A 26,505-nucleotide genomic window follows, 5' to 3' on the forward strand; every position below is an offset into this window, starting at 1 on the left:
CAATCTACAGAAAGTTGGGGACAGGCTTCACTGCTTCCATCAGGCCTGGCAAGAATCCACCCCGGACAGGTGGGTTCTGGAAATAGTTTGGTTCGGGAACAAAATAGAGTTTGCAGGGTATCCAAGACAATTTCTTGTAAAATCCCCAGTTCCCAGAGACAAAGAAGAAATGTATGTGCTACTTATGAGTCTGGAAGAAATGCGAAGGCAGAATGTGGTCAAATTATTGCCAAAGGTACAAGAGAGTCAGGGCTGGTATTCCCGTTTCTTTGTGGTAAAAAAGGCATCGGGAGGCTTTCGCACCATATTGGACCTGAGGCGTCTGAAGAGGTTCACACAAGTCAGACCATTCAGAATGGAATCAAGTGGTTTCTTCCAGACCTAAAACAAGGAGACTACATGACGTCTATAGATCTATAAGACGCTTATTTCTACATCCCAATTTATTGGGGTCATCAGAAGTTCCTGCAGTTCCGGATTCAGGGAATCAGTTATCAATTTACAGCGCTTCCCTTTGGACTGGCAATGTCCCCAAGGACATTCTCAAAAGGTACTGATTGTACTCATAGCAAAATTGACATGGGAAGGCATAAAATTATGGCCCCAACTGGATGACATCTTAATTGTGGCAAATACGAAGATAACAGTGGCATTACATTCCAAGAAAGTTCTTCAATATTTGGAAGATCACAGTTGGCTAATAAATATGGAGAAGAGCCACTTGGTCCCGACGCAAAGCATCAGATACCTGGGGGTACTAATAGATACCCAACAAATGAAGGGGACTTTAACCTCGACCAGAAAGATGAAGCGGATTCAGCAAATGAAGAAAATGGTAAGCAAGTCGGTGCCGTCCTCTCAAGACTGTATGAAGACACTAGGATTGATGTCGGCTGCCTTAGAGAATCGTAATGACGAAGTCTGCAAAGTTAGATTTGGACTGGTGGTCAGACTAAGTGCGACTGGAGGGAGGAAAGTCATTTGCGATGGTAAAACAAGTCACTGTGACCACAGATGCCAGCCAAACAGGCTGGGGGGGGCAAAATGCAGTGTGGAGGTGGCGCAAGGGGAATGGTCATAAAGACGGTGAGAGGCGCATTCCAACCTAAGAGAAATGAAGGCAGTAACCATGGCATGACATCATTTTCAGGACCAGTTAAGAGACAGAGAAGTAATTATAAGATCAGGCTGTAGTATCTTACATCAATCGACAAGGAGCCCACGTCTGATGGAAGTGGCGGCATAACTCATTCTGGGCAGAGAATTCAATGCACAACATTATGGCAGTCTTCCTAGCAGGAAGAGAGAATCAGGTTGTGGACGATCTAAGCAGAAGGAGGTGTTTGCCAGGTGAATGGGGGCTCAACGACAGTCTTCATGAGGGGAGTACAAAAAATGGGGGAAACCACAAGTAGATCTTATGGCTATGGCCAAAACAGGAAGGTACCCATGTTCTTCTTTGTTCAGAGAACCGCAAGCAGTGCAGGTAGACACGTTAACAGCAAAGTGGGGGATGTCAAGGGCATATGCCTTCCCCCTGATTCCAATCATCCCAAGATTACTAAGGAAGATTCAAAGTGAAAAGGCGGAGGTGATGACAATACTTCCATACTGGCCACGAAGGGCATGGTTCACCACAGTTTTACAGATGGCAGTGGACGAACTGTGGACACTTCCTTCAACGCCCTACCTACTAGTCAAAGGCCAGGTGTGTCAGGCACAACCACCAACCTGGAATCTGACGGCATGGTTGTTGAGACCAAGGCGTTAAAAGCTAAGGATTTTACAGATGGCATAATAGATACATTACTCAAGGCGAGGAAGGTATCCACTTCAAGGACTTATTACAAGATCTGGAAAAGATACATAGGCTGGTGTGAAGGTCAACAAGTCCCACAACAGGTGCCTTCTGTTCTGGGGTTTCTGCAGGTCGGTTTACAGATGCAACTATCTTTAAGCACCTTAAAAAGTACAGGTAACCGCTCTGGCAGCCATGTTAGACTGGAATTTAGCAGAGGACTTTTATGTATGAAGATTTATACAAGCAGCTAAGAGGCCGAGGCCAAGGTTCTGTACACCCTTAGCACCATGGGATTTGGTCCTAGGGGCACTAACGGAGGCACCTTTTGAATCTCTGCAGGAAGTTACACTGAAGTTGTCATGGAAAGTGATTTTCTTGGTAGCAATAACCTCAGCAAGAAGAGTATCCGAGTTACAGGCATTGTGGGCAGAAGAGCCTTTTCTGAATTTTTTGGAAGACAAGGTAGTACTGCATACCAATCCTATGTTCCTACTGAAAGTAGTCTCAGTTTCACTTGAACCAAGAAATTGTACTTCCATCTTTATGTGCTAATCCGAGGAATGCAAAAGAGGAGTGTCTAAATAGAGAAGATGTGGTGAGAGCATTAAAAATATATCTGCAGAGTGAAGGACATTCAAAAAGGTCAAAGAATGTGTTCATGCTTACAGAAGGCAGGAGTAAGGGCCAAATGGCCTCAAATGCTATGATAGCAAAGTGGATTAAGTCCTGTACTGTGAAGACGTAGGAGCTGAAGAGGAAAGCGCCACCAAGTGGGCTTAAAGCTCACTCCACAAGGTCTGTGGCATCCTCCTGGGCTAAGAAAGAAGCTGCCTCAGTGATGGAGCTGTGCAAGGCTGCATGATGGGAGTCAATACTCACTTTTACAAAGCATTACCGAATAGATGTCCTGTCCTCATCTTAAGCAAAGTTCGTGAGGAAAGAAAAGAAAAAAGAAAGAGCACGTACAGTGGATAAATGGAGTTCAGTTTTGAACTTCGGAGGCTCAGAGTGAAGTTAACTCTTGGTTTGTATATTGCCCCACTCAAGTGAATTAACTGCTGGGGTATGACCCCCATTGGTCATGGCTGCCATGGGGGAGGTAGAGGTATTATCATATTACCTGGTTATATGCTTACCTCTACTCCACCATGGCAGCATATATTCTCTGCCTGCTTTTTTTGCTACTCTAATCATGTTTTATGTGGATTAACTATGTTTGTGTTGAAGCTGGAGAATTCAAAGACACAAGCCAGGAGGAGGTGCCTTCTTATAGGGGCTGGTGTCTTTCTTTAATTTCCAAAGCACTACACAGAGGGGGGGGGAACCCATTGGTCATGGCTGCCATGGTGGAGTAGAGGACAGCATATTACCAGGTAATCTGATATTTCCTTGAGCCTCAGTACATACCCGCATATCCCAAGTATAGGCCTGATAGTGAACAAATCATCCCCCAGTTCCACATGATTCCCAATCCTGTAATTGAACATACTATTCATTTCACCTCTCAACCTCCTTTTCTCCAGTGAAAACATTCAGCCTGGTTAACCTACAGTACCTTTGTATTCTAGTGATTAGAGACCCTTTACTAGCTTAGTAGCCCTTCTCTGTACCTGTTCCAATTCATGTATGTCCTTTCTAAGGTGTGGTGCCCAAAACTGAATACAGTATTCCAAGTGTGGTCTCACGAATGCCTTGTAAAGAGGCACTAGAACATTGGCATCCTTTGAATCCATACCCCTTTTAATGCATGCCAGTGTCCAGTTTCTTTTGCTTCTGCACTATTACCCAACTTTTCATCTATGATGACCCCCAAGTCCTTCTCTACAGCAGAATTCCCTATAACAACTCCATTTAGCCTATAAGTAGCTTGTTCATTTTTGTTCCCATAATGAATTTTACATTTTTCAAACGTTAAATAAACTGCATTCCAGTTTAAGTCACTTTGTAGTGTATCCACATCCTCTCCTGAATTAATTTCCTTACTCAACTTTGTGTAGTCCGCAAATATTGCAATTTTACTCACTAGGTTACTTCGAATATCATTAATGAATATATTGAACAAAGATAGAGTCACAGGACATCACTGACAACCTGTTCATGGTATGACATTCCTTATTTTCTCCTTCCTACAGCATCTAATGTCTTTTGGAAGTGATGTACACAATGTACTGAAATCAAAATAGTACACTCCAATAAGGGTTTACACACAATGGAATAAATAACTGTCTCCTCTGTGCTTTGAAAAGGGTATCTGAAGTGTATCTAACCTTATTCATAACAGAAAATAACTGTTCATTTAATTACACATATGTACGTGCTGCATGTGTGTCCCTCACAGATAAAGCATATTTAAAAACCATATGTTATTTACAGCATAGGATTTAACATGGTGGTGGGCAAGACATGTAGAAGCTATGGTGATATTTGGGAAGAGGGGAGGCAAGCACAGTTGTCTGAACTGTTTGTTAATGCAACAGTAGAGAACCAGAGGAACGATTTACGGACGAAGCACCCACTTTTAATACAGGGCACTGGGCTCTACCGGAACGGATATTGTTCCTTCTTTTGTGAAAAAGGCAAATAATGACACAGATATGGAAAATACAAGCAACGTACTACAAGTTATTCCATTAAACCAGTTTAATAAGTTATCATTCCCAATTCAAAGTCAAACACTAAGGAAGAAGAGCAGCGAATGATCTGTAATAATGAAACAATGGAAGTGGTCTAGCAGCAGAATAGCAAGTCTTCTCTTTGATGTACTAATCACTGTTCCTCAGTCAAAATGTGCAAATGTCACAACATTACATAGTGCTTTCAATTGGAATAAAAGACCCCATTTTAAAACTTTTACGGATGACCCGATTGAAAGCATATAGGCCTTTATTCTGGTTCACTCGCAAAGGCAAATTCCTTCTCAAATGGACAAAACCATGTACACTGCAGGTGGAGCAGATGTAACTTGTGCAGAGAGTTAGATGTGTGGGTTATTTTGTTTCTGTGCAGGGAAAATACTGTCTGAGTCCTATATTGCAGTGTAAAAATAAAGCAGCCAGTATTTTCTCTGCACAAACAAAATAACCCACACAAATGTAACTCTGCACAAGTTACATCTGCCCCACCTGCAGTGCACATGGTTCTGTCTATTTGAGAAGGAATTTGCCGAGAGTGAATCAGAATAAGGGCCATAATGTGAAATCAAAATTTAGGTAGTTGGGGAAACCAGACGCATTACTGTCTGAACAATAATATGTTCCCAAAAGTCTTAAAAACCATCCAAATACTAACAATAATTTAGCAGTTCCCAATAAAATTCAACGTACATTGCAATACAATAAATCACTGTTTTCATTTAAGTCTGATGGCCAGTACTGATCATCCAAGTATTGTTTGTTGTCTGGGATACGGTCCACATCGGGGGTGATGCAAGTTTTCAACTGGGAGCAACTGAGGTCTCGCTCCACCTGCTCCTCCACTAATTTATACAGCTCCATGCATGTCTGAGCATCTTCAACTGACGAGTGCCCTTTTCTACCCATCTGTATTATACAAATTTGGAAAGATAAATGAAAAAACATTATTGCTTCTATTTATATATCTCACCTTTCATACAAAATATTGTCCACTACCATTTGTTAAAGGAAATGTCCACATTTGCCAGAATTTTAAATTTAAAGAAAAAAATAAATAAAATTACCCTTCTCATATAGCACCAATATAATTTGACATGCCATATGCTCTTGTATGACAAACTAAGCATAGTTAATAAAAAAAAACCATAGCGCGAAACATAGTTGATTTGGGTCATTGCACCATATTCTATAAGTTGGATGCAAGAGCTTTCGATTATACAATGTAAAATATTATACCTGCCGAGGTCCCGAGAAAAAAAAAAAAAAAAAAAAAAACTCAACGAGAGCTGCCATTTGGGGCTTATTGGGAAATCCCAGCGGAGAAATTCACCTTCAGCTAATTGGATTCCCCACTAAAGGTGCCCATACACGTTACAATTATTGTATACAATATCACATCTCAGTTTTGCGATGAGATCTAGTACAAAAAGTTTGTGCTGCACATACTTTTAGTACTAGATCTCATTGCGAAACCGAGATGCGATGCGATATTGTATACAATAATTGTAACGTGTATGGGCACCTATACATGTTATATCTGCCCCACCTGCAGTGCAGATGGTTTTGCCAATTTTGAGAACAAATTTGTCCTGCGATCAGATCTGAATAAGGGCCTTAGTCTGAATTGTGCCCAGTCACTTCACAATGAGTATACACAGATAAAGGCTATGCAACCCATACTGAATAAGGTACACCAACCACTCCATCTCTTGAGGCATGTCAAAGCGGCCCAAATCAGACCTAGTAGAACGTTAGCAAAATTTCAAGTACAACTGGCAATGGCAGCCTGCAGGGTGGCACTTAGTAAAAGGCTTTTACTCCACAGTAAAAACGATCTGTAACAAGGTCCGAATAGGATGTTTTACATTACAGGATATCATGTAAAGGGGTTAGCTGCTAAAGTAAAAAAAAAAAAAAAAAAAAAAAACCATGAAGGGCTTAATTTGGGACATGCTAGGTCTAGAGACTAACCACAGGGGGCAACACATTCTCTTGCTTCACAGGAGAAAACCAAAATGTTCTAATCACATTGTCACTTATGCAGATCTGATCGCAGTACAAATTTGTTGGGCAAAACCATGTGCACAGGCCACTGTGCCTATTGGCTATGTTCCTGTCCAAAGTATGCCCCTTTCCTCCTACTCATGGTGTCTTCCAAAGCAAAAAAAAAAAAAAAAAAAACAACACTTTAAAATATTCTTACCTGTATCTTTTTATGCAAGATATGCCATGCAAGGTATTTTAAAGATGCATTTTGTCTTGCTGGAAGTCCTGCAATTTGGTTTAGAACAGCTAATTTACTAGTGTCTCGAGTCTGCTCCGTGGGATGAAAATATTTCAGGACTTTGAAATCATTGTGTATTGCATGTCCAATTACCCTCTTATCCTTCAGGATCTTCAGTATCTAGAAAATAGTATGCGTTTAGTACATGTTGCCAGAAGGCAACTAATTCTGCTACTAGCTTATTGGCAAAAGCAAAAAAACAAAATAGGATTTCCAACAATTCACTGCTGAACAAAACAATGGAGACTGCACGGCAAGGAAAATGCTGACAGACAAGAAAAGCAACTAAATGTAAACAGTGAAAAAAAATAACGGTACTTATTCATCTTTGTGGCTACAGCTTATGACAGTTACGTCAGCCACTTTCAGAATAGCACCGTTGTCCCCTCACTAGCGACGCTCCGGGCTCAGTGTCTCGCTCCGCTCGCCAAAACTTTACTAAAAGTAATAGATGGTGGCGTGGACCCAGGGTGGTGCGGGTTACGCTATGTAACCCGCCATAGTGTAAGCTACGGCTGCAGAGATGAGGAAGTACCAAAATAACATTTAAAGTGCGTACACACCTTCTGTGCAGTGTGCATGACGGCCAATCATGTAAAATAGGTTGCTGGGAAAAAAAAAATAGCTCAGTGCATACACACAAGCGATTTTCACGGATGAACCACTTTCCACAGTAGGAGACTGTGGAAAGTGGTTAATTCAGCCGGTAAAAAAGGCCAAATGGCCGGCCATGATGCAGGAGCGCGCATTAGCACTCATTGCCCGGCCTCACACAGTTGAAGACTGAGCTACTTTGAGCTCAAAATCCCCTAGAGTGTTCTGCAATGGCTGCAAAGTGTTCCCTGAAAACACTGTGACAAGCGACACAGCTAATTTAGGAGTGTAGGAAAATTAGCAATGACTGGCAACCATAAAAAAATATATATATGTGCACAGCAGAACATAGTGAAGTCACACTGCCAAGAAAGCCCCACCTAGTATAGTTCAGACATTCCTATTTAGTTCTACAAATCCAGGTGCTGGACTCAAAAAGAATATAAAGAACATCTGAAGCTGCTGATAAAACAAAGGTTTACACTTTCATGATGGTACGATTTCACCGTATTTGTGTCCCCATCCTCCTCCAATAATTTACTTAGTTTAATAATTGAAATGCCACCTACAGAAGTCAATTGAGGAAACATCTTCCCTGGCTCCTAAATCTGACCGATTAGTTCCTGAATGACCACTTTTGGTCTACCCACCACAAATCCCAGCATTATCATATTTACCTCTTTCTGTGCGGTTTTAAACGGCACTGCTTTTTTCATGTGACTTTTGGTAATGCCACTCCACCGTGTTCTGTAGTCTGTAATTGGCAGCTCTGGATTAACATATTTGTCATACACAACGTCTCCCTTATAGTCGACCACACTGCATCTTGCCAACTTGCTGATTCTCCCACGAGGACCAGTACCAACCATCTCACAGTCTATCGCAACACACTTCCCAGGTTTTTGCCATACATCAGGAGATGAAGGTCTGCTAGAAGGAGAACTGCCTGACACAGACACCCCGCTATCATAGTCATATGCTGTAGGACAAGCAGATGAACATGCAGCAGTAGCAGGCAGAGCACCCAGCATAGCAGTGATTTTGACACTTGCAGACAGGTTATCTAAACAACAGTTATTGCCGGACTGACAGCTCTGTGAGTGTGAGCAGCTGTTGGTATCACAAACACTCTTTGAATGTTTGCTGGTCAGTTCCTCCATGTTACTAGCCTCTTTCTTGTCCAACAGGTCACGGTGCTGCAGAAATGACTTGCGCATCAAGAAGCGCTGGTGTTTCCGGCTCCTCCTATGAATCCTGGCGCACTTCTCATGATTCTCATCCATCGGGAAGATGGTTTTGCCGTAAGAGCTTATATAGTGTCTGGAACCACTGAAACCATGGAACAGATCATTGGCCGCAGCTCTTTCCATTGATCAGAAATGCTAAAAAGAGCATAAAACACAAATAGATCATTTGGGGCATCAGACCCATAAATACAATGTTTAGCACAATACTGACACCAGTTGTAGCTATGCACACGATGTGTTAATGTGTCATACCTCCCAACTGTCACGATTACAGCGGGACAGTCCCGATTTTTCGGGTCCTGTCCCACCAGCGGCAGGCATTGTCCCGCTGCGGGGGGTGGCAGTTGGGAGACCCCCCAATCTAATAGAATAGACGCTGTGTGCATGCGCACAGCGTCTATTCTCGTATGAAAATGAGGCCACGGCTAATTAGCATAAGCCGACCCCTCATTTGCATACGCCCCGCCCCCTTTTGGGCAACCACGCGAGTGTCCCTATTTCATCAACTCACAAGTTGGGAGGTATGATGTGTTATGTCTACATATTATCCTGTCTATGCTTAACACACTATTCTATTCTCACTATGTCCACTTAGATAGTAAAATATGAAAACCACATGAAATACTGTCAACCTAATGACCATGTCAAACTATAGTGGTCAATCAGATGACTGTCAACCTAGAGAGGATTGGTACGAAATCCCGGCAGTCAAATATGAAAACCACATGAAATACTGTCAACCTAATGACCATGTCAAACTATAGTGGTCAATCAGATGACTGTCAACCTAGAGAGGATTGGTACGAAATCCCGGCAGTCAAAATCCCGACCTCCGAAATCTCCCCCCCAATCCCCCTTGCAGGCTTTGCTGCGCTCGACACACAGTGGGCCCGGTGCCTCGCTACGCTCAGCACACTAATTTATTCTCCCTCTATGGGTGTTGTGGACACCCATAGAGGGACAAAGTGCCGGGATTTTGACCGCCAGAATTTCAACTGCATTACACGTAGTGACCACATCCAGCAATTGAAGAGTTGAGAACACGGACGCCCACGATCACATTCCATTATATCATTTTGATGGACTGGTAACTAATATATATTCTAGTGTCGGTGTGTACTCGAAACACTGCCATCTGTTGGCAGCAACTGAAAATACATCTACTTGCATTCGAAGCATTAGCTTCGAGTGGGCTTAATAAAAATTTATACACACACACACACACACACACACACACACACACATAATAATAAAATATGTATAGATTACAAAAATGTTTCCATGGAATTCTATGTGGCTAAGCATTTATTAGCTGCTATAATACACAAACATAATAAGACAAGTGGTGCAACCAGCTGATCACTATGCACAGGTTACAATTCGCTCTGCTGTGTGACTATAGCTAGAGAACTAGAAGTGCCAGCCAGCTGACAGCGCCGAGCAGTACCTTGTAGTTCCACAACGTGCTCTGTACTCCACTACCAGCACCCGGCACCTCAAACCGTCCGCTTTCTAAGGACCCCCGGCCCCGGTTATTGCACACTGTCCCCTGGCCACGTGTAGCTCCCCAACCGGCCGACGAGTTTGTAAGATCTTGCCCAGGCATGTTCCTGCTGCTGCTCAGCTGTGATTGGCAGCCTGACGGAGAGACCGCCTTTCTTTTTCGTGATTGGACAGTGGTGGCATCAAGATTTAGGAATTGTGGTGAGTGTGGAACGCAAGAAGACGCCGTGCAACGCATGACGTAGTTGGCGCTGACGCAGAAGCCATGACACCCCTCTGAGTCATGGCTGCTGCATCTGCGCTAACCACGTGACGCTTCACACTAGGCACACCTAGCATCACGTGACCACGCGATTTTCTAGTCCTACCTGTCATTCTCCTCCTGCCTATGATGACACATAGCCAGCTAGATAATTTGTGTAAATCAAATGTGGATTATTAGACAGTCAATAGTTAGACAGCAAAAGGTCAAAATGAAAAAGGTTTAAACACAAAATGTAAACTATAATTTGTTATACATTTTGGACCCCCAAACAGTGTAAGTGTAACTAGGGTTACTTACCACCTTTTTGATGAGAGATTCCCGGACAGTGGCCCGCCCCTTGACACACCCACTGTCCCCCCATGCCCCAGTTCCGCCCTTTGACCCACCTTATGTTAATTTTTTTTAACCTTTGCTTCAATTTCATTCTTGATTTTGCATACCATAATGCCAATTACATGTTAATATTATTAAAATTTTATTTATAAGGCGCCACAAGTGTTTTGCAGCGCCGTACAAAGGAACAATACAGGGAGACAAAACTTGGCATAACATTGAATAAATAACAAAAATACAGTACAAATAAATAGTGCCACAGATCAATACACATTACAGCTTAGATGTAAGTAGTGAGGACTCAATAAACATACAACTAGAGGCTTGAGGCCAATAATGGAGATGAGTATGCGGACAAATATGGTCACTGAGTGTTGGAGTATAGGAGAGCTGTGAGTGAAATGTGAAGAGAAGTGGGCTTTGACAACAGGAGGGAAGAGGGCCCTGCTCAGAGGAGTTTACAATCTAGTAGGAAGGGGAGACAGTAGGGTTACCACCCGTCCGGGATTACTCCGGACAGTCCGGTAATTAGACCGGGTGTCCGGAGTCCGGACGGGTTGCGTTCCCGGACTATACAATGTCCGGGAACTGAAGACCGGAGATCCTGCGCAGGCAACAAGGGGAGAGTGGCCTGGTCGCAGCAGCAGCATCCTCGCCGGTCTTCGGCGGGTAGCCGGCAACACACTACGTGCTGTGCTCCTCCCCTGTCTCCGCAGCTCCTCCTCCCCTCCACTCACTTCTCAGTTCTCACAGCTGCTAAACCGACCGCCAGGGAAAGGAGAAAGCGGAAGCAGTGCCCATGCCCAGGAAGGATCGCTGCCCGTGCACTGCACACAGAGGTAGGGGGCTGATACACTCCACAACCCTTTCCCAATTCCCAGCACTATTCTGTGCTGTGTGCTAGCCTCTTTACTGCTTGCAATAGTCTTATAATGCTGGATTGTGTGGAGTGCTGATCATGTCTGTTGGATGTCCAGCTAGAGGTGATCTAATAATCGGTGTCAACTCCACATAGTGATAATTGCAGTGGGAGCCCTTAAAATGACAGTTCTTATAATGGGTATTTTTAGCAATGAGGGTTAACACTTTGTGCAATGGGCACATTGCACAAAGTAGCCAGATACAAGCAACTTATGAACTCAGAAAAGAAATTTAAAAGCACAGTTATCCCTCCTCGGGCTGTGTAGTTGGTTACAAGCATGCACATCAGTAAGGTAGAATGCATGGGAGAGCTGAGAGAGGCACAGTGTTGGAACTGGCAGAGATCACTGTCTGCACACAGGCAGCTAGGCTAGGGACTGATGTTGGATCACTGCAGAAAGAACCAGGACAGGGACTGATGTGGGATCACTGTACATAGAACCCGGATAGGGACTGATGTGACATCAACTTTTCTCGCTGCTGTCTGGCGATTTTTGAAATCTTGCGATTTTTGAAATTGCGCCTCGGCCTCCGGGCGCAGCAGCAGCAGTCAGGTGGCCAGGCTGAGTCCAGCTGTGACGCAGAACTGATGGCGGGGTTAAGCTGAGGTTCCGCCGGGAGGCAGCAGGCAGCGGTTGCCATGTGGGAGAGAACACTAGCTGCCAGGTGCCAGCGGGATCCCTAGCTGCAGAGTCCGCACAGAGAAGGTAGGTAAGTCGCTCCTTAAGGGCTATTTCACACACTCCGGCTCCTGCCGGACGGCGAAATCCCGCACGGCCAAAAACCGTGCCGTGCACACTAGTTGTTAATGGACACTATTGTGTCCATTCATACGGGACGGCCACGGCCCGGCCGCCCGGTTGCAGCCGGATCCCACCACTGAAAGGGACGGCTGCTGGGCTGTGGCCATCCCACTATTCTAAACTACTGAGTGCGGCACGGCTTCCTGGCCGTGCGGGATTTCACCGCCCGGCAGGAGCCGGAGTGTGTGAAATAGCCCTAAGGGTGCAGGCACAGTCATCATAGGCTGAGGGGAGGCATCCACATAATGGCTCAAGTGAGGAGCAACCACAGTCTGGGTATGGGGAGGCTTGCTGCTTCCCAGTGTGGCCCAGCTCCTGTCATTGCTATTACCAGTTATTTATCACTGGGACAATATGTATATATATATGCTTTTCATACTTTTATATTAACATTAAAAAAATATTTAATGGGGAAACATATGGATGCCCAGTGTTCAGAATACTGGCGCTGGCACCCCTGCCCCACCTTACCCTTCCTTGCTGCAGCCTAACCCTGCCCCCACCGCCTAACCCTCCCTGCAAGTGCCTAGACTTAACCCCTGTAGGTTCAATGTCCCTGCGTCACCCCACCATCTCTCTGTCTGCGTCACCCCGTCAAAATTCACGGTATGCTGCACGTGAATTTTGGCACAATGCATATAACATAACAAACATTTTGGCTCAATCTGTGTGGCATAACATAAATTTAGACTCAGAGTGGCATAGTGTAAAATTTGCCTCAATCTGTGTGGCATAGTGTGGTTTTTGGCTCAATCCTGTGGCATAACTTGAATTTTGGCATAATGTAAAATGTGGGCTTAATTTTGGTGGCATCATGTAACTTTTGTTTTATTTCCGGTGGCATAATGTGAATTTTGGCTAATTCAGTGTGGCATCATATTTAAATTGCAAGTATAAGGTGGTCCACTGTTGCATTGCATAAAGTGTATAAGGGGTGTATGTGGTTTGGTACACTACACTCAAGGACATGCCCCCTTTTAAGAGGCCACATCCCTTTATCCGGCACTTGTACTGCGTTACTACTAGTACTGATCCTCTTCCTATTCTAATGGCATTGCTAATAGTAATGGCATCAGGCATTGCTTCTCATGGGACAGTGTAATGTCTGTAAGGGTTTTATACAGAGCAGTGTCATTTTTGCATAACTCTAATGGGCATTATGGCATGTGGTATAATATGGGTGTGTGACGTGCAATAGGCATTATGGTGTAATTGTTTTGTGTGCGCCTTCGGCACGCACTGTCCATTTTGTCCATTTTTTTTCATTGTCCAGTCATGGCATAATGTGTAATGGGCATCACAGTGTGTTGCATAACGTGTAATGGGCATTAAAGCTTGTGACCTGAACGTGTATGTGGCATTACCGTGTGCGAAATCAAGAATAGATTTAAAGCAAATGTAAAAAAAAACAAAAACATAAGGCCGGTCAAGGGGCGGGGCTGGGGGCAGGTCAATGGGCGGGCTTTGGGTGTGTCAAGGGGCGGGTCACTGTCCGGGAATCTCTCAACACAAAGGTGGTAACCCTAGGAGACAGACAGATTACAAGAGGTGCAAGCGAGTAGGTGGTGGTTAGATAGCAGGATGTAAACAGGCAAGGGGTCGGAAAACAAGCTGGTTTATGCAGTGGAAGGGTACGCTTTGATGAATAGGTGAGTTTTCAGTGCCCGTTTGAAGCTTTGCAAGGTCGGGGAGAGTCTAATGGAGCGAGGAAGTGCATTCCACTGAAGGGGTGAAGCACGGGCAAAGTCCTGTACTCTAGCGTGGGAAGCAGTGATCAGGGTGGAGGAGAGACGACAGTCATCAGCCGACCGTAGAGGGCGGGAGGGTGTATGAATGGAGATGAGGTTAGAGATATAAGGAGCAATGGAATTAGAGATGGCCCTGTATGTGAGTGTGAGGTGTTTGAAGAGGATTCTGTAGGGGAATGGAAGCCAGTGCAGTTTTTGTTGAAGGGGAGTGGCAGAATTAGAGCGGCGGGAGAGGAAGATAAGCCTGGCTGCAGCATTGAGGACAGATTGGAGAGGAGCCAGTTGGGATTGAGCAAGGCCGGTGAGGAGAGTATTGCAATAGTCAAGCCGTGAGATGACCAGTGAGTGTTGGGAATCTGGATTTATGGTTCAGTCTGCTTTGGTTTTGTGTTCAGCAGTTGACTCACTGGTGGCCTCCAGTGGTAGCTATGTGCCACATCGGCTCAGTATCCTGGCAGCTAATTATTCACTAGGCTGTGAGGTAATTAGCTCGTTAAGCACTAGCCTGGGAGCTCCCTGAATCTTCAGGTGTAATTAATCACCTGAGCCCTTTATAGGCCAGGCTCACCTGCAGTACTTTGCCAGTGATAGCCTCAGTTCCTGTCAGCTTCTAGCTTGCTGTTAACCTATGTTTAGTTCCTGCTTCCTGTGGAGAGAACTTTCTGTCAGCTCTCAGCTTCGCTACCTGGTTCCGTGTTCCGTCTGCTGTTTGGATCTCAGGATTTATCCTCTGCAGCTCATTGCTCACTGTAGCATCAGCCTGTATACCCGGACCCCGGAGCTTTCTGGTTCCTGCTGTTCTCCTTTGGAAATTCCAGTGCTCTCCTGGTTTTCTGCTTCCGAGTCTGCTTGGTGTGTCATCCAGTCCTGGGCCAGAGCCTGCGCCTGATCCACTTCCCTCTTCTCCCTGTGGGTCACGTAAGTGCTCCTTCGGAGCCCGGTGGTTCTATCTTTTATTATTCATTTGCCCGCCGTGGCTGTTCCCCGCTGTGGGTCCGTCGTTATTCCTTTGTGTCATTTTTCCAGCTGTTCCTCCTGTTTTGTTATTGTCTGTCGCCCTAGCTTCCATCAGGCAGGGGTGTTTCCCTTTCCATCTGCAACCGGTTTTGGGGAATCACTTGCCTTGGTGTGCCCCTGTTCCGAGATTCCCTATTGTATCTCTTGTGTCTGCGACTGGGTCGCAACTCCCGTCCTTGGCCTGGTGCCGGTAGTCAGGGGTCTTTTTCCAGCTAGGTCCTTTAGCCAGATCATCCTTTTGAGCTACCCCCTGGCGATTGCTCACCCCTTGTCATTACCTAACACCTGGCTGCATCGGGGTCAGAGCCGGCCTAACTGGCTCTGTCGAACACGGCGGCTACAGGCGAAGCCTAGCACTTGCAGGGGTATTCCATCTGCCCGGGGGACTCAACAGAGTCAGTGTAGGTTTCGCTGTGGCCGTTCTAAACAGCGGTCCCAGCTGCAGGCTCACGCCTGACCTTTTTCCTCCTGCCAGCTGTCGTATCACCCAGAGCCCAGGCGAAAACCATAACAGTGAGTGGATGATCAGCTTAGTTGCACTCTGTGAGAGAATGTAACATTACTGTGTATGTTACATCATACACAGTAATACCGATTACACGTTATGCCCCACACCATGATGCCCATTACATGCTACAACATACACTGCAATGCCCATTTCACAATATGCCAGGACTGAAAAAGTTTTTTGGAATGGAGGAACAAAAAAGACAGTGCAAAAAGCATCAAAAATTTTCAACATAATGCCGATTACACGTCACACACCCATTACATAGTGTAGAAAATGCCATAGTATACCACATGCCATAATGCCCATTACACGTTATGCCACACAGCGTGATGCCCATTACATGTTACGCCATACACCGCAATGGCCATTACACGATATGCTAGGACTGAAAAAGCTTCTTGCAAAGAAGGAATAACACAGACAGTGCGCGCCAGATAATGCCGACTACACGTCACACACCCATTACATAGTGTACAAAATGCCATAATGCCCATTACATGTTATGCCACACAGCTTCAGGTGATAAACCATTGTATTTATCATATATGAAGGAGTCTATTTGTTGTTTTTAAATAAATGATGTAAGTACATACTTTATATTTCTTCTAAGAGGCCCAGGGTCGGTGGTGGAGCCTGGAGGCTGGGTGGCTGACCTGGCTCTGCCGCTCTATCCTCTCTGGCAGCTGATAGATGGTGAAGCCAGGACTCGGAGCCTAGGAGGGTGGGTGGCTGAGGGTGAAGGAGGCTGGCTGGGTTGAGGAGCCGCTGCTGACTGAGCTCCTGACTGTCCTAACCTCACCTTGGCCTGCCTGCTTTGCCTTGGTCGGTGACTGTCAGAGAGAGAGCGACGAGGCTGGCTGTGTCACCCTGAGGCAGAGCGCCAAATGCGGAGGAGGAGCCGGGAGATTGAAAGAGTTGGAGTCAGACAGTGACACACACACACACACACACTATCTGTGTGTGTATCCATTCAGTCTCCGTCCGACTCCGCCTCCCAGCGAGCGTCGCGGCGGAGTGACTGACAGGCAAGAGGGGGACTCATTCCCGGACTATGTATAGTCCAGGAACGGCACCTGTCCGGACTCCGGACACCCGGTCTAATTATCGGACTGTCCGGAGTAATCCCAGACGGGTGGTAACCCTAAGTGTAACCTTGTATGGCTCGCTTTGGTCACCATGCTTCGGGACTGGTGCCTTACTTAGCGATGTAGAGGCATTTACTAATACTCCTTTCAGACAGAAAACAAAATTGCCGGGTGAAGCAGTTCCACCCGGTAATTTTGTGAATAACACTGGTCCTTTTTCTGTGTGAAAGAGCACACCCGTGTCGTAAATCCCATGTCTCTGACCCTGGAATTGACCAGGGTTGAGGACACAGGATTGATCCGGGTTGATCTTTCACACAGAAGAAATACCCGTGTTATTCAGCAAATTTTCTACCCGGTAATTTGTTCTGTGTGAAGGGGGGTCAGGCTGCTCCTGGCAAAATGACACAGCATTTGAAATGCTGTGTATTTGCCGGGATTTTCAGTCTTTTCTGTCTGAAAGGGGTATAAGTGATCTAGTGAGATTGCTTAGAAAATGCCCCTAAATCGCTACATGTGTAGGCCCAATTAGCCGTGCTGTATTGAAGCATCCAGGGAAAGCTCTAGGGCCAATTTTTTACTTTGATTTCTAAAAAGAAAGAGTGCATCATTAGATATTTTCTCAATCTATACTGCATTACTTTGCAAACTAATCAGCTCTTTTGGATTTCAGTATCCTCTGTATGCAGATACTCAAATCTACCTATCTTCTCAAGCATAGGTGTGCGCACATTGGGAGTTAGGGGTGCACAGGCACCCCTTAATGCTGTGCCCAGTGGCAAACGCAGGATTTTCAGAAGGGGGTTTCCAGAGGGGCGGAGCAAAGCACGGAGATGGACACTTAGGTGACCCAGTATATGCCGAGTCAGTTAAAGTATTATAGATAGACCAAATGTATATAAATAATAATAATAATATATATATATATAGAGAGATGTGGGGTCCGGCACTCCACTGGTTATAATATAGGTTACTTGCTCCGGTGCCCTCCTCAGACAGCAAGGTCCAAATGTAGGTAAGAAAGCAAGGCGTCACTCGGAGACAGATGAATTCAAATCTTCACTGCTTTATTAAGCACAAGGTAATAACCAACACCAGCGTTTCGAGCCGCAGGCTCGTCCTCAGGGTACAACCCCTCACTGCACACACACCATGTTATATACCCCAAAAGGTCACTCCCCCAATGTAATCAGCAGGGTTACTCACCTGGCACAGGTATCAGCGTGGCGCCTCCAGCGTCTCATCCTTCCGTCTCCTATCCCCCGTTGCACTTCCTGGATGCGTCATCAATGACGCATCCGGTCTGTGACACGCAGGGAAACTTCAGAGACTAGGTGATTTCCGCCTCATGACCCGCACAGCCAATCTGTACCTGGGAGATACCTGCATAAACGATACATGCATAAAAATTAGCATATAATTAAACATACAATACATAAAATTACAAAACCAATATTACGTGAATAAATATGTGAAATTATAAGAGAAGAGAAAATTTATAAAAAATGTTAAAAAGAGGAATACCAGCTGTGTCAAAAGACTAGCGCATTATTATCTTTTAAATGTAAATGAATTATTTAATTTTGACAATAAGTTATAATGTTATATAAATTGCGCTGACCATCCTCTACTTGACTGCAGACTTCCCGTATGAGCAGTAAATTACTAGCACTGATTTTAAATATTTAGTGTACCAATATATATGTCTGTGATACAGACCTACATGTGCTACAAAAAACTTTGTAAACCATGCTGCTCATTAAGCCCTCTAGGGGCAATGGTGTCCAAAACATGGATCCACCTTGCCTCTGCCTGTAACAGTAGTTTGCCTCTATTGCCTCCCCTTGGAGGGGGGGGCACATGATGTACAATTTTAGAGCGTAGGCTTGCTACACTATGACCATAGTTTACACAGTGTCGGGCCACCGGCTGATCACTAGTTCCACTAGAGATAGCCTGCCGTATTGCATGGCGGTGGTTGGCCATTCTTTCTTTGAATTGACATTCCGTCTTGCCCACGTAGTAAAGACCACATGGGCAAGACAGAACATAAACCACGAAGCGGGTTGAACAGGTGACCACTGACCTAATGGGTACTTTACGGCCTGTGTGGGGATGTGATATGTAACTACCCGTAAGTAAAGACCCACAGGTAGTACAACCCACACATCTATAACAGCCCATTGGTCGTGTCATAAAGTGAGTAGGAACAGATTTTTTAGTTAAATTGCTAATATCTAATTTAACTAGTAAGTCACTTAAATTGCTACCCCTCTTATAAGCTGGCATAATGCGCAGCTTATTTAAACCTGGTAGATCTTTATCGGTCGTAATGAGGGGCCAGTGATTTTTGACTTTTTTAGTGACTGTTTGACTATCACTAGCAAATTGATTAACCCAAGGAATCCTCTGATTGGCTTGATCCAATCTATCAGGTGGATTTAGAGTATCTTCCCTGGGTATCTGTAACACTTTTTCTTTGATTTTAACAAGTTCACTGCGTCTGTATCCCCTTTCCTCGAATTTGGCTTGCATAGTGTCTAGTTGTTTTATGGTCTCCTGTGGGTCACTAGTGATACGTCTCACCCGAAGCATCTGCGAATAGGGTAAACCCCTCCGCAGGGGCAGTGGGTGGCAGCTCTCGTGGCGAAGCAATGTGTTCCTATCTGTGTTTTTTACATAAATGACAGTAGACAATTTTCTATCTTGTTGTGTAATTAGGACATCCAAAAAATTAATGGAAGTGTCACTAATTGAAAATGTAAATTTCACAGGACTGGATGACTGATTATGTGTTGTGAACATGTCCTCCAATGATTGTTTGGACCCTTGCCAAAAAATTAACAGGTCATCTATATACCTTAAATAAAGGACCACATTAGAACTGTGTGGTCCCTGATGAAACAGTAATCTGTCGATGGTGCACATGAAGGCATTGGCGTACGATGGGGCCACTGGGGACCCCATCGCACAACCAAGTCTTTGCCTATACATGCCACCATTGAAGGTAAAAAAATTCCTGTTAAGAACCAAAGATAATAATTGCATAAAGAGCTGGGCAGGGGGGCCCTTGTAGATCACATTGTCACTGATCAGTTCACTCACTGCATCCAACCCTAATTGATGGGGGATGCAGGTATACAAACCAGTGACATCTGCACTACATAATAACATATTTTCTGGCCATATTTCAATCTCCTGCAATTTTTTAATCAACATATTAGTATCTTTCAAATATGACTTGGTGTTTTGTATGCAGGGATTGAGATACGCATCCAGAAAAGTAGAAACCTTATGATATAAGGAACCCCTGGCTGAAATGATCGGCCTTCCAGGGGGGTCAATTAAGCTCTTATGCACCTTAGGCAAAGTATAAAAAAGGGGGACAATGGGGAACTCTGTGCGCAAAGCTGCACCGATCTCTTCTGTTATAAGATCCCCATTGACTGCTGTTAACAATAAACTGTCCAATTCCTTCTTGTATTCACAAGAAGGATCTTTGGTTAGGTGCTCATATACATCTAAATCAGTCAATTGTCTCTGACATTCAAGAAGATATTTGCTTAAGTCTTGTACCACAACCGACCCTCCTTTGTCTGCTCTTCTTATGACTACATCTGACCTCTGTTGTAAGTCACGCAAAGCCTGTTGTTCCATGCGTGTCAAATTATTAGAGGAAAGTGTCTCATCTTTAACAGAATCTATGGCATTGTCCATCATTCTAGTAAAGGACCGAATGGAGGGGTTATGGGACTGTGGGTCATAGGTAGATTTTTCTTGTAGCTTTTTCAGCTGTACAGGCATGGAGGGTGTCAAAATGTCACTATTAATATTAGGATTATTAGAAAAATGCTCTCGGAGTCTCAGAGACCGGCCAAATCTGAATGTGTCCACTTTCCACTGGAATTTGTCTCTTTTGGAGGTGGGGACAAACGATAGTCCTTTAGATCAGGGGTCTTCAACCTTTAAGACAGTGTGGGCCACATTAAAAAATTAAACGAAGCCCGAGGGCCACTAAGCTCTACTGTGGTATTTAGCACAGCTCTTAATAGATAGACAGCAAAGCCCCCACATAGATAGTTGGCACAGCTGCCCATACACATAAACCCTGCCCCCAATATAGTCAGCACCAGGGCTATTTCTAAACAATTAGGGTCTCAGTGCGAACAGAATAAAAATGCAGCCCCCCATACATAATTTGGTATTGAAGAAATTGTGTGCGCCAAAAAGGGGTGTGGTCTAATTATAAGGGGCATGGGCTAATTATAAGAGTGTGAACTAGCAGGAAAACAATTACCTGACACCTCACTTTTGCAACCTGCATGACCAGACATTGGTTACCGCAGAAATGGTTGTTGCCACACAGTGACATATAAACATGAAGGCCCATTACACCATGATGCCCATTGCACATTATGCCACACACCGTGATGCCCATTGCACATTATGATGCCCATTGCACATTATGCCACACACCAGGATGCCCATTGCACATTATGCCACACACCAGGATGCCCATTGCACATTATGCCACACACCAGGATGCCCATTGCACATTATGCCACACACCAGGATGCCCATTGCACATTATGCCACACACCAGGATGCCCATTGCACATTATGCCTCACACCAGGATGCCCATTGCACATTATGCCTCACACCAGGATGCCCATTGCACATTATGCTTCACACCATGATGCCCATTGCACTATAAGGCCCCCAATACTCCTGCTTATGCATATGATGCCCCCAGCAGTGTCCCTCATAAAATGCCACCAGTAGTGTCCCTCATAAAATGCCACCAGTAGTGTCCCTCATAAAATGCCACCAGTAGTGTCCCTCATAAAATGCCACCAGTAGTGTCCCTCACAAAATGCCCTAGTATTGCCCTCCATAGTCTGCACGTTGGACAGCATACCAGACCTCCCTTATGCTGGCCACACATCCGACCAACTTTCCTCCAACCACCCAAATGGTTGCTTGGATGGAATAAAAATATGGTACTGGATGGGAGCAAAGGACAATCAGAAATGTGCTCACAAACCCAGGAAAATGGACAAAAACATTCAGTCAAATTGTTTAAATCAAACAGGTTCAACTACAGTACCGTGTCTGAGGGACAGTTTTTGTTCTTTTATCAGATTCTGGGAGCAAATTTCTGAAGTAAATATTACATTTGCTTCCATCCAGTACCATATTTTTATTCCATCCAAGCAACTAGTTGGATGGTTGGAGGAAAATTGGTCTGATGTGTGGCCAGCATTAGTCAGCACCACATTGCACTGCCAGCCCACCCTCCCCCATAATCAGCACCCTGCCCATACACAGGGCCACATTGCATTGCCAGCCCCACCTCCCCCATAGTCAGCACCGTCCCCATAGTCAGCACCACATTTCAGAACAGCCACCTCCCCACCCCATGTCCAGCACAACATTGCAAACGGCAGCCAGCTCACCTCTCCCCCCCCCCTAATAGTCAGCAAAGAAAACATTGCAGAGAGCCCACCCCCCCCTAGTCAGCACCGCGTTAGCGAGCCGGCTTCACACTTCCCTAAGATACCTGCATTAATCTTAGTGTCCCTGGCAGAGGGCTTCTGCTGGCAGCGGCGCCTGTCTTCACTTGAAAGGAGCAGGACGGGTGTGCGGCGTCAGAGGCTGGCGGCGGGGTGCGCGGCGTCAGAGGCTGGCGGCGGTTGTCACTCCCGGCTGTCTTCTCTGAAAGGGCGCGGGCGGGACGGGTGCGCAGCGTCAGGAAATACACAATGGGCATGTCTGCACACAGTCCCACCCGCCCCAGCCAGCACATCCACCTCCGCCGCGTCGCACTGCTAAGCTACTAGCGCGGAAGGTTTTTTTTTATTTAAACGGCATTAACTGGCGGGCCAGTGAAAACAACTCGGCGGGCCACTCGTGGCCCGCGGGCCATGGGTTGAAGACCCCTGCTTTAGATAGTACTGCCACCTCATTCTCATTTAAAGGGGTACTGGACAGATTAAATACAAGGTCCTTACCTATCGAGTGGTTTTGCGACCTCTTCTGCCTTTCGGTTTGTTGTCCGCGCCTCGTCCTGCGCCTCGACCTGCTGGTGGTTTGAGGGAGGCGCGTGTGGTGGCACCTAAAGGGTGGGCATTGATGGTTGTGGACGTTGAAGGTGTTTGTACATCCATATCACTAGCAGACGTGCTGGTGCCATCGTAGTCGGCATAATTCCGATTTCTATAGCGTCTTTCAAATGGTTTCTTGCCACCTTTAGGTCTGTCGGTACTCAGCCATAGGTATACTCTGTTTTGCTCATAATCCAGTTCTACCTTGCGTTTCTTCTCACGCTTGAATCTTATGAGCTCCCGTCGATACTGTTCAATTTGTTGGTTGAGTTTTGCACACCAATCAATTTGAGCATCTGCAGACAACACCGGCTTATGTGTGGTTTCAAATGAGGCTATCTTACTCCTTACTATTCCAAGTTCTTTAGTGGATTCATCCACAACTAGCAGGAGTAAGTCCATTGAGCATTTATTGAGTATGCCAACCCATTTTTTACAGAACATTGTGTTCTGTCGCCCAATAGTTGGCATATTGGTGACTCTAAAGCCACGTGGGATATGTTTATCAGTGTAATACTCCGCTAAAGTTGAAGCATGCAGCATGTAGTCGATTTCACGTTTTCTTAATGCAAACCAATCTTTATATAGGTCCTCATTCTCCACAGTAGCAGTGTGGGCTGAAGATTTTGCTGCTTGCAATATCTGATCTACATCTGCGTCGGAGTAACTAAAATAATCCCCAGTGTCGACTTGTGAAAAGTTGACTCCTAATTCTGCATCCATGATTATAAATAATGGTACTGCTCACCAATCAGGGAAGATCGCTTGTAAAGGTGAATGTCCAGCTGGTATCACTCTGGGGAATCCCTTCTGGGAAAACGACAATTGAAATGGCGTGGGTGCCTTGACAGAGACTTGGATTATCCAGCCACGGAAAGATCCAGCTCACAATAGAGAGATGTGGGGTCCGGCACTCCACTGGTTATAATATAGGTTACTTGCTCCGGTGCCCTCCTCAGACAGCAAGGTCCAAATGTAGGTAAGAAAGCAAGGCGTCACTCGGAGACAGATGAATTCAAATCTTCACTGCTTTATTAAGCACAAGGTAATAACCAACACCAGCGTTTCGAGCCGCAGGCTCGTCCTCAGGGTACAACCCCTCACTGCACACACACCATGTTATATACCCCAAAAGGTCACTCCCCCAATGTAATCAGCAGGGTTACTCACCTGGCACAGGTATCAGCGTGGCGCCTCCAGCGTCTCATCCTTCCGTCTCCTATCCCCCGTTGCACTTCCTGGATGCGTCATCAATGACGCATCCGGTCTGTGACACGCAGGGAAACTTCAGAGACTAGGTGATTTCCGCCTCATGACCCGCACAGCCAATCTGTACCTGGGAGATACCTGCATAAACGATACATGCATAAAAATTAGCATATAATTAAACATACAATACATAAAATTACAAAACCAATATTACGTGAATAAATATGTGAAATTATAAGAGAAGAGAAAATTTATAAAAAATGTTAAAAAGAGGAATACCAGCTGTGTCAAAAGACTAGCGCATTATTATCTTTTAAATGTAAATGAATTATTTAATTTTGACAATAAGTTATAATGTTATATAAATTGCGCTGACCATCCTCTACTTGACTGCAGACTTCCCGTATGAGCAGTAAATTACTAGCACTGATTTTAAATATTTAGTGTACCAATATATATGTCTGTGATACAGACCTACATGTGCTACAAAAAACTTTGTAAACCATGCTGCTCATTAAGCCCTCTAGGGGCAATGGTGTCCAAAACATGGATCCACCTTGCCTCTGCCTGTAACAGTAGTTTGCCTCTATTGCCTCCCCTTGGAGGGGGGGGCACATGATGTACAATTTTAGAGCGTAGGCTTGCTACACTATGACCATAGTTTACACAGTGTCGGGCCACCGGCTGATCACTAGTTCCACTAGAGATAGCCTGCCGTATTGCATGGCGGTGGTTGGCCATTCTTTCTTTGAATTGACATTCCGTCTTGCCCACGTAGTAAAGACCACATGGGCAAGACAGAACATAAACCACGAAGCGGGTTGAACAGGTGACCACTGACCTAATGGGTACTTTACGGCCTGTGTGGGGATGTGATATGTAACTACCCGTAAGTAAAGACCCACAGGTAGTACAACCCACACATCTATAACAGCCCATTGGTCGTGTCATAAAGTGAGTAGGAACAGATTTTTTAGTTAAATTGCTAATATCTAATTTAACTAGTAAGTCACTTAAATTGCTACCCCTCTTATAAGCTGGCATAATGCGCAGCTTATTTAAACCTGGTAGATCTTTATCGGTCGTAATGAGGGGCCAGTGATTTTTGACTTTTTTAGTGACTGTTTGACTATCACTAGCAAATTGATTAACCCAAGGAATCCTCTGATTGGCTTGATCCAATCTATCAGGTGGATTTAGAGTATCTTCCCTGGGTATCTGTAACACTTTTTCTTTGATTTTAACAAGTTCACTGCGTCTGTATCCCCTTTCCTCGAATTTGGCTTGCATAGTGTCTAGTTGTTTTATGGTCTCCTGTGGGTCACTAGTGATACGTCTCACCCGAAGCATCTGCGAATAGGGTAAACCCCTCCGCAGGGGCAGTGGGTGGCAGCTCTCGTGGCGAAGCAATGTGTTCCTATCTGTGTTTTTTACATAAATGACAGTAGACAATTTTCTATCTTGTTGTGTAATTAGGACATCCAAAAAATTAATGGAAGTGTCACTAATTGAAAATGTAAATTTCACAGGACTGGATGACTGATTATGTGTTGTGAACATGTCCTCCAATGATTGTTTGGACCCTTGCCAAAAAATTAACAGGTCATCTATATACCTTAAATAAAGGACCACATTAGAACTGTGTGGTCCCTGATGAAACAGTAATCTGTCGATGGTGCACATGAAGGCATTGGCGTACGATGGGGCCACTGGGGACCCCATCGCACAACCAAGTCTTTGCCTATACATGCCACCATTGAAGGTAAAAAAATTCCTGTTAAGAACCAAAGATAATAATTGCATAAAGAGCTGGGCAGGGGGGCCCTTGTAGATCACATTGTCACTGATCAGTTCACTCACTGCATCCAACCCTAATTGATGGGGGATGCAGGTATACAAACCAGTGACATCTGCACTACATAATAACATATTTTCTGGCCATATTTCAATCTCCTGCAATTTTTTAATCAACATATTAGTATCTTTCAAATATGACTTGGTGTTTTGTATGCAGGGATTGAGATACGCATCCAGAAAAGTAGAAACCTTATGATATAAGGAACCCCTGGCTGAAATTATCGGCCTTCCAGGGGGGTCAATTAAGCTCTTATGCACCTTAGGCAAGGTATAAAAAAGGGGGACAATGGGGAACTCTGTGCGCACCCACTGCCCCTGCGGAGGGGTTTACCCTATTCGCAGATGCTTCGGGTGAGACGTATCACTAGTGACCCACAGGAGACCATAAAACAACTAGACACTATGCAAGCCAAATTCGAGGAAAGGGGATACAGACGCAGTGAACTTGTTAAAATCAAAGAAAAAGTGTTACAGATACCCAGGGAAGATACTCTAAATCCACCTGATAGATTGGATCAAGCCAATCAGAGGATTCCTTGGGTTAATCAATTTGCTAGTGATAGTCAAACAGTCACTAAAAAAGTCAAAA

The 26,505-nt window shown here is 44.9% G+C and overlaps 1 protein-coding gene across 1 annotated transcript; it reads right to left on the minus strand.

The window, feature by feature from the left end:
• Positions 1–4,437: 4,437 nt before the first annotated feature.
• AEN (apoptosis enhancing nuclease) lies at positions 4,438–10,300 on the minus strand. Its single transcript, XM_083184195.1, has 4 exons — positions 10,007–10,300; positions 7,990–8,694; positions 6,638–6,838; positions 4,438–5,340 (listed from the first exon to the last, which is right to left on the minus strand). Exons 2-4 carry the CDS (start codon positions 8,680–8,682, stop codon positions 5,116–5,118), a joined length of 1,119 nt encoding a protein of 372 aa, XP_083040321.1. The 5' UTR covers positions 8,683–8,694; positions 10,007–10,300; the 3' UTR covers positions 4,438–5,115.
• Between the last annotated feature and the right edge of the window lie 16,205 nt (positions 10,301–26,505).

This window comes from Crinia signifera, chromosome 4 (assembly GCF_055691185.1).
Source record: "Crinia signifera chromosome 4, ASM5569118v1, whole genome shotgun sequence".
NCBI classification, from domain to species: Eukaryota; Metazoa; Chordata; class Amphibia; order Anura; family Myobatrachidae; genus Crinia; species Crinia signifera.

Excerpts from the sequence above, each read along its gene's own strand:
- AEN (XM_083184195.1), bottom strand. The coding sequence starts at position 8,682 with ATGGAAAGAGCTGCGGCCAATGATCTGTTCCATGGTTTCAGTGGTTCC. Across the intron at positions 6,839-7,989 it reads TTAAAACCGCACAGAAAGAG|ATACTGAAGATCCTGAAGGA; the intron begins GTAAATATGATA and ends ACTATTTTCTAG. Across the intron at positions 5,341-6,637 it reads TCTTGCATAAAAAGATACAG|ATGGGTAGAAAAGGGCACTC; the intron begins GTAAGAATATTT and ends TGTATAATACAG.